The sequence below is a fragment of the Homarus americanus genome, unplaced genomic scaffold (genome assembly GCF_018991925.1).
Source record: "Homarus americanus isolate GMGI-L3 unplaced genomic scaffold, GMGI_Hamer_2.0 scaffold25467, whole genome shotgun sequence".
Classification (NCBI taxonomy): domain Eukaryota; kingdom Metazoa; phylum Arthropoda; class Malacostraca; order Decapoda; family Nephropidae; genus Homarus; species Homarus americanus.
The window spans coordinates 4,262,700-4,272,410 of record NW_024732867.1 but is presented as its reverse complement, the minus strand read 5'-3'; the positions used below and the strand labels follow the sequence as shown (position 1 = coordinate 4,272,410).

Genomic DNA, 9,711 nt, shown 5'->3' with positions numbered 1-9,711 from the left:
ATTGTGTTCTAGTCCAATAAATAACAAGTGAAATAAAATATCTATTCTATTCCGATCTTTTATTTAATTTACCCACTAACATTCTCGTTTGCGCACAAGTGATTTTCTCATTTGCCCCTAAGATATAGGGTTTCAATATACAGTGGTCCCTTGATTAGCGACACAATTGATTCCACAGAGTCGTTCGTTAACCGAAAATTTCGTAAACTGAATCTATTATTTCAATGGGATATTGGGTAATTGGTTCCAACTCACAGAAAAAGTACATACAGTGATCCCTCGGTTAACGAATTACCTTCCATAAGATTCTTCACTTCGGTTAACGAATTCCTTACGAATTTTTCCCAACATGTTTTCGCCTTCTCACCAGCTGTAGTATTAGTCCGCCAATACAGTAATCGGTTTTAGGGCTTAAATTCGTTACCATTTGAGTAAATATCAAGAAGGTTGTACTATTCAATAATTTACTAAGTCTAATATTAAAGTTTTTAGTCATTTTAACAATTATTTAACATAATTGAAGTACAGGGAACTAGTTTTTAGCACGCCAAACAGCCACTCAACACACCCAAAATGGCATCAGTGTGTCCCTGCTCAGTGGAGGAAGCTTCTTGCTTGAGACTCTCTTGAACATAAACTATTTTTACGTTTTTACAGTACAATTATTGGTAATTCTGAAGTTTATTTTACATATTGACAATATATAATGCAGTGCAGTGTTGATTTAAAGAAAATTATCTTGAATTACACCAAGTGAACTAAAATTTTATGGGTGAAATGGTAGCATGGGGTGACTTCTCTTCCACCACAATGCCTTCTCTTCTCCCTTCTCTTCCACCCCCACTTCTAATTCCCATTATCATCATCATCAACCAGGAGCCTTCTACATACACACCTCAAAGTAAGTGTACTTTACTGCATTTATTTTTAGTTTGTATATAATTTTCAGTGAGCCGGAACCAATTACCCAAAATCCCATTGAAACAATGGTTTCAGTTAACGAACGACCTTCTAGAACGAATTGTGTTCGTTAACCGAGGGACCATTGTACAAAGTACTGTATACCGGTAATAGAATTAAACATGACATATAAACTAAATGCAGTACAGTAGTGTACAGTATACTGTACAATAATAAATAAAAAACAATAGAACATTGTATTTTAACTTACTTTGAGGTGTGTATGTCGTATTCCCGGCAGCTTTGTTTACATATCAAACAGCTGATTGTAGAGGCAGCTGATGATGACATGCCACATTCTTTACAGAGTGCTTTGGTTCTAATGCCTTCTTCATGTTTCATAATTTCTGCACTGTATATTATCAATAGTGAACTAAATTTCAGAATGACCAATAATTTTAATGTAAAAATGCAAAAATATTCAAGAGACCACAAACTAGACGTTCACTCCACTGTAAACAAAGTTAAACTGAGAAGCGTTGGTGGGTGATTCGATCAGCTGATTGGCACACAAAAACTGTTCCTTGTACTGTATATACATGTATTATCAATATGTTAACTAAATTAAAATGACCAATAATTTTCATATAAAAAATGCAAAAATATTCAAAAGCACAAATTTCTTGATATTTACTCCACTGGAAACGAATGTAAACATAGAACCGATTACAAATACTGTATTGGCGGACTAACCGATCAGCTGATGCGCACAACAAAGCATGTTTCTCGTAAGGCTTTCATTAATCGAAGTTTTGTTCGTTAATGGAATTGAAAATCCTTATGGGAGCTAATTCGTTAAACGAAATTTCGTTAATTGGACCGTTTGTTAATCGAGGGACCACTGTATATATATAAATAATGGCCAGTAATATAAAATTATGTGACTTCAATGGAAGATAAACTATTTATCGTTGCAATTTACACTATCTGACATATCTACTTATGATATTGCCCATTATTATGAACACAGAAAAAAAAAAGTGTTTTCCCACAAGATCGTAAATTTACCCCAAATATTATTGCTCTTTGGATGACTTTTTAATTGTTAAATATGCATTCCTCGCATTTTTTTTTCAATAAAAAAGTAGTTAAAACATTAATGTAAGCATTTAATTTTTTATTTTTTTATTTTGGTACTTATTGGGGAATACAGCCGAAATTGGCCGACGCGGTGAAGGGGTTAAAAAATTCTGGCTTTGGGAATGACTTTCCGAGCAAATTTAAATTCCGGCTATCAGAGATTTCCGGGTTTGAGGGGTTCCAGCTAACGGAGATATTACAGTATATCAACAAAACTTGCGGGGTATTTCCCCTATATGTAATCGTCGATTATGCAAAGCAGCGGTTATTGGGGCGTCAATTTTGAGGGTATACCTGTATATAAGTAGTTGTTGGCAACTTCTAAATACTGTACAGTATTTACTAAAATATTTATTACTTCTCCAAGATATGAAATATTAGACATATTCAATGTTTAATTAAATATTCTGTCATTGTGCATTTGTAAATAAGTGATGTGCTGCTTTAAATTGGTTGCATAGATTTATATAATTGATATCCTGGTATAGGGTACACTGTACAGTAAAAGGGCTATGGTATAATTTCCTAGGAAAGATATTTAGTTGTAGGTTGTATGACTCAACATACAGTACAGTTAAAACGCTTTAAAAAGAAAAAAATGTGTTTGATAGTTAGACTTTGGCCTGGACCCCTCAGTGACCAACCACTCACACAGAAGGGTCCAGCCTAGGGTGGCCATACGTCCGGCTTTTGAGCACTCTGTCGTCTGTCCGGCGCGACCTCGAGCCAGACGTTAATTTTTCCTCCTTTTTGTTGTCTGACTTAAAAGAATTAAATAAATTACCTTAGGTATACTTAAAACAGCGGGAACTGAAGGCCATAATAACTATTAACGTATTTTTATTATATGTAGTTGCCGTTGTCAACACTGCTGATGAGCCGCAGTGCACGACAGTACGAGTCAAGTTGTCAACACCGTCAACACGTCCGAGATGGTCAGTCTGCCCAAGGCCGCAGTGGAGAGTGGTTGACATTTTTATTCTTGCTTCAATTTGGTTAGCATATGCTGTTTCAGCAGGAGTAAAAATGAATATTCATTTCTTTCAGTTCTTTATTTATACTGTATGAATGCATGTATGTAATATATACAGTGCATTTAAAAAAAATTAGAAAAATTACCACAAAATAGCATTCATCACATGATAGTGATATTCAACAATTCTTCAAGTATATTTTGTATATTTTATACAAATTTTTATATAATTTCAACTGATCATTAAACATGCTTAATTTTAGTTAAAAAATAGGTCGCAAAAACAAAATTTGAAAAAAAAAATTCCTCCTTTTTGGAAATGGCCACCCTAATCCAACCCCAATATGCAAAAATGACAAAAAACAAAAAATTCCAGAGTCCGCGACACATTTGGCCCCAAGGTTTTCGGATAAAGGATTCTTAACCAGTAATCATAATAATAATACAGCGCAACATTACAGGAAGAGAATTTTGGAGTACAAGACTTATGAAAAAAAATTTCAACAACCTAATTAATTACTCAGGTATCATAAGTCTTTCAAATCTAAATTTCATATATCACATCTAACAACATTCACTGAAAGCCATGTGTATGGTGAAACATGAAGACAAATAAATATTTGGGAGGTGGGGGTGATATGATTAGAAAGATAAACAAGTGAAAAAAGACTGAAAGGATTTGGTCATGGAAAGTGTAACAGTGGGGAGGGGGGGAGGGGATATGATGCATTATGTGAGGTGAGATAATATCAGGATAGGTTAGGTGAGGTGAGGTTTTTGGCTGGATTAGGTTTATCAAGGTAAGTCCAGTCAATTCAAGTAAGGTCATATCTAGTCAGTTAATATCTATGTTGTATAGAATTAAATAAGAGGAAGATAACAGGAGTCAGGTCAGATTAGGTCATTATCTAAGCTCTCAAAGACTGTATATAATTATGACAAAAATAACATCAATTTGGTTAATACATTGTTAATGTTCTGGAAACTATGAGAGGTGTATGATATATCTCTGGGAACACTGGAGAAAAACAGACTAAAATTAGAAGACCGCATGGAAAGGCATGTCTAAACTATCAATTACCTCAATGAGTATAATGAGTACTGTGGGATCTCATTTTAAGTTGGTCTCATACATGAGTACTGTACAGTATAAAGATATAGAGAGATGGTTAGTGATATACTGTACAGTACAGTATACACATAGATGATTGGAGACATAAATAATTTTTTACTCTTTCAAGCCTTTTCCTGTATATTTATGACTGGAGATGAGCAAATACTTCAATACATATTTACCTTTGAATCACAGCCAATCATTCATTCTTCCCAGTGTACAAGATGCTTATGGTGATCTCATCTCACAACAAAAACCCAAATCTGGTTCACCCATGTCTCATCTCACAAACCAGCATTACATCTTTTCCCAAATATCAGTCAATGTCACACTCATCCATCTGTTGCTTCCAAGATGCTTATCCCCTAATCTCTAATGCACCCTTCCTGGTCTTCCTCTTTTTGTCCAATCATCTGATACTGAATTACATATTGCACAGTTTTTGCCAAACTTTCAATTTTCATTCTATTAATATGTTCACAACTTTTCTTTCATCTAATTTTTCTAATTAAATGGTCATGGAAAAAGGCTTGAAGGATTAAAAAAAACATTTATTAGCTATCTAAATACAAAATATTCAAGCAACAGAAGCCCTTTTGCCATTACCAAACAGTTAGGGATATTCATTAGTAAGTTAGCATAAATATTAGATTTAAATTAAGTTTTGTGATTTTTTTTTCAACAACTAGTATGAGAACTTGGAATAAAAAATCTGAATGGCATTCACAATACCAAAATCACCTGCAACACTTGCATTCAACCTACCTGGTGTACAGATCCCCCCAACGGAATTTCTGCGAGGGGATCCTACATAAGCTAGACCAAGGATACCCCCTTCAAACTTTATGTCCGTGAAGAGATGTGCCAAGCAGTAATCCTTATGAGAGTATTCACGGCTAAACACCTTTAAAGGGGTAAAGGAAAAGCCATTTTGCATTTAAGGTAGAAATAAGTCCAAACACCTGCAGGGTAGAGAAAATCAAGCAACGGATCATATTTGGTGAAAACCACGAATAAATTTCCTCCATCATTTATAATATGAAAATGTAAAACCTAATTGTGGTATATAATGTATATCCATGCAATAAATATTAGTGAAAGAAGAGATGGAGAAAACCTATTGTGGTTCACTAATGCTGTAGATAAGTCACCTGATAATAACCAATGGCAAAGTTTTTGAAGCTCTACGAATACTACGGTATTCTAAATAATGTATTCCCCAAAGAGCACAATGTTAGTATTCTTCGAATGTTTGAATTCTGATCCTTAGGTAGAAATTTTCCCTTAGTACTGCTCCAACTAAGAAGCTTCACCCAATATGCCACACATCATAAACCTGGTACTACTAGATACAAACCAAGCACAGACTAAAGTAAAACCTTATCGAGTAGAATTCTGTCAAGAGCTGCATTATTTTTTTTCAAATACAATATTAAATAGGAATAGAGCATAATTAATGTTACAAATGTCACACTTTCAGGAATTCAATGCTAATGTGCTCCTGTTAATGTTGCTACAGCTATGCTGTATTGGTCAAAGTAATTAATACTGTATACATTATTCTTGTGAGTGAATATTTTTTAAGAAAGATTATATAGCAAGGACATAATATGATGCACAATGTTTCTGAATACAGAAAAGTACAATAGAGTAGAATTTAATCAGCCAGAAAAGGGCTAAGTTAGGTCAGGTCACTGAGGTAGAATGTCAGATACAGGTTGTACCTCTCTAGTCCGGCATTCTGTGGTCCGGAAACTCCCGTGGTCCGGAACGATTTTAGTTTGTCCAATAGGTAGATAGGCAGTTTTTTTTTTTTTTTTTTACTTATCTGAATTATTATTATTATTACAGGAGTATTAAATTTTTGCCCCTCAGGCCCCAATGTGGGTCAGTGACCTATGCCCGGGTGGGCTAATCCCCTTAAAAAAAAAAAAAAGCCGCGGGAAATTAAGGTTTGTTTACATCCGGCAGTTCGGCTGCTCTCTCTCTCTCTGCTTGTCTATACAGAGTACAACATTTAACCCTTCAATATATATGAGCAGTAAATAAGTGTTGCTTTCATATTCTTATGTAGAGTAATGACGATATATTTTCACATGTGCGCACTTACATACGAGCAGTCTCACTTTTTTTTACCATTAATGGTTAGCTACTTATATTGTTCCATTTATTAACATTAAATAACATTACAGGTACTTCAAGCAACCATATTCATTTTTTACATTAATTTTACTACAGCTAAACTCAGGGTCTTATTTTCTTCAGTTTTATATGTAGAACCAATCAGTCACTGGTTTCGTAAGCTTTAACATAAACAATGCCGGCAGCCGTCTCGTCTCTAATATTCCACGTATTATTAATAAATTGTATTGTTAATTTTGCACACACGTACATTAATTCAATAAAAACAAATTCAGAAACATTAATTAAAATATATATGAACAGTAAATAAGTGTTGCTTTCATATTCTTATGTAAAGTAATGACGATATGTTTTCACGTGTGCGCATGCGCACTTACATATGCGATCTCTCTTTTTCTTTACCATTATCGTTAGCTACTTCTATTGTTCCATTTATTAACATTAAATAACATTACTTAAAACAACCATATTAATTTTACTACAGCTACAACCAAGGTCTTATTTTCTTCAGTTTTATATGTAGAACCAGTCAGTCACTGGTTTTGTAATCAACGAAAACAATGCTGTGTCATTTCCTCGTGTGTTTTAATATTCTACGTATTATTAATGAATTGTATTGCTCATTTTGCACACATAAACATTAATTCAATAAAAAAGACATTCAGTAATAAACAATAATGAATCTTTTGTACATAAGAGAAATGACGCTGTTTACACGATTATGCACGTCGTCTGCACGTTGGCGGGCCGTTCAAACCTCGTCGAAATTCAAGTTTCCGCCGTCAAAGTTTTTATTTATTTATTTTTTTGTGTGTTCCAATAAAATACGTTAAGAATTAAAAACTCGCGAAATTTGAGAAGCTATTATACGACATTTAACCCTTCAATATGTCTTCAAAGAGACCATGACGCAGAGAAAGTGGTGCTAGTGCTTCCAGGCATAAACACAAGTCACTATCTATCCAGGAAAAGGGTGAATTTCCATGGTCCGGCACCGGTCAGGTACAACCTGTATATGTGATGCAGCAGGATGTCAGAGTACTGTGGGTAGTAAAATATCAAGTCACTGTAGGACAACAAAAGTCAAACCTCTGAGGGGGGTAACAAAATATTAGGTCAATGTACAGTAGCAGAATGTCTGGACAATGTGGGGCAGCAGAATGTCTGGACAATGTGGGGCAGCAGAATGTCTGGACAATGTGGGGCAGCAGAATGTCAGGACAATGTGGGGCAGCAGAATGTCTGGACAATGTGGGGCAGCAGAATGCAACAGGGGAACAAGTGGAATAATAACGTTGATTAATAACTGCAACATGAATAGTTCAAGGGTTGTGTGAGCTGATACATATGCCACAACACAAGTTCTGTCACAGACAAAATTTCCAATATACTGTACTAAGTATATTCAATCATAAAATTAATCATTACAGTATTTTCATAACTATTCACTTTGTTAGCACATTAGTCTCAACTTAAGGGGATATGACAAGTTACTGCTAGTGAATCTGATAAGGTTTTACTGTAGAGTACTGTATTATGAAAGATATCATCTAGGAGAACCAAGAGATTCATGTTCTAGAGTTCCAGGACAAGAATATATCTGATAATAATATGGTTATAAACATGATACATCGTTCACTGTTGTTTACTCCTTAATGTTTTATCATCAGTACTATACACCTATTTCCATTTAATGTGAGTAGCATAAATAACATGCAATTAGACCAAAACAAAGTACATACAGGGTATTCCTCTCCCTCAGTTAGTAATTCAAGCAAGCAATTTCAGCATTAGATTATAGCAACTTAGTTCATTTGGCATGTTTTCCTAAGAAATGGTGGCAGTAGTGTTAACAGTATACTGTACTGGACATGAACTAACCTGCAATGAAACACTTAGTAAGAATCTAACAAGAAAAATTATGAGAGCAATAATAATAATAATAATAATAATAATAATAATAATAATAATAATAATAATAATAATAATAATAAAAATAATTGTAATAAAAATAATAATAAGACAGTAATAATAATAATAATAATAATAATAATAATAATAATAATAATAATAATAATAATAATAATAATACAGTAATAATAAAATAATAATAATAAAATAATAATAATAATAACAATAATATTAATAACAGTAATAATAATATTAATTATAATAATAATAATAATAATAATAATAATAATAATAATAATAATAAACTACAAAACATCCTGGATAAATGATAATTAGTGACAAAATAGACTGGTAAAATTCTGGGTACAAATACAGTAACACCCCGCTTAACACGGTTTCGCTTAGCGCGATTCACGTATACGCGGTGCCTCACCAGAGCTGAACTTTCACTTAACGCGGGTTTTTTCCACGTATACGCACAGAGTGTCCGGCTCGAGAGCTATTTTTAGATTCGCACCCACCCCCCACCCTGCCTGAGTGCCTGCCTGCCTGTTTTAGCTCATAAAATTCATACAAATTACCCGGCCAGAATATAATTTACATTGCTGGAATTCTTACAATTTGGTGATCATTTTGAATATAAACATCATAGATTTTGCATTAGACATACAAATTTTAGATGTAATGTTTACTCTGAGTAAATATGTTATCTTTTGTGCAAAATATATGACATTTATATTCAAAATATTCCTGGTCTTACAAGGAATCCAGCAATGTCAATTATTATCCTAACTTTAGTTTGAGGTATTATTTATTACTAAAAAGGTAAATATTCTGGTTTTCCCACACATCTGGTAGGGAGGACCGGCCGACCATCTGTTACCAGTGTGAAATATTTTTTATTTGAAGATATTTGTTTTAGCTCATAAAATTCATACAAATTACCAGGTCAGAATATAATTTACATTGGAATCTTATAATTTGATGATCATTTTGAATATAAACATCATAGATTTTTCATTAGACATACAAATTTTTAGATGTAATGTTTACTCTGAGTAAATATGTTATCTTTTGTGCAAAATATATGACATTTATATTCAAAATATTCCTATTCTTACAAGGAATCCAGCAATGTCAATTATATTATCCTAACTAATCTGAGGTATTATTTAATACTAAATGTTAAAATTTAGTTTTTTCTCAACATCTCTTGAAGGGAGGATTGGTGGGGGTGTGAGAGGTTGGGACAGACCAGCGGTTGGAAGAGGCAAGGTGGGGTACATTTGATTGACAGATGAGTAGTGAAGAATATTTTTTGTATTAACTGAAGATATTTGTTTTAGCTCATAAAATTCATACAAATTACCCGCCAGAATATAATTTACATTGCTGGAATTCTTACAATTTGGTGGTCATTTTGAATATAAACATCATAGATTTTGCATTAGACATACAAATTTTAGATATAATGTTTTACTCTGAGTAAATATGTTTTATCTTTTGTGCAAAATATATATGACATTTATAT

The 9,711-nt window shown here is 33.3% G+C and overlaps 1 protein-coding gene across 1 annotated transcript in view; it reads right to left on the bottom strand.

The window, feature by feature from the left end:
- The window catches only part of LOC121869162 (ADAM 17-like protease), a 111,571-nt gene that overhangs the window by 54,210 nt on the left and 47,650 nt on the right, over positions 1-9,711 (bottom strand). The window contains exon 8 of the mRNA XM_042370353.1: positions 4,893-5,031. Within this exon, the coding sequence (XP_042226287.1) occupies positions 4,893-5,031 (139 nt within the window). The remainder of the gene's footprint in view (positions 1-4,892; positions 5,032-9,711) is intronic.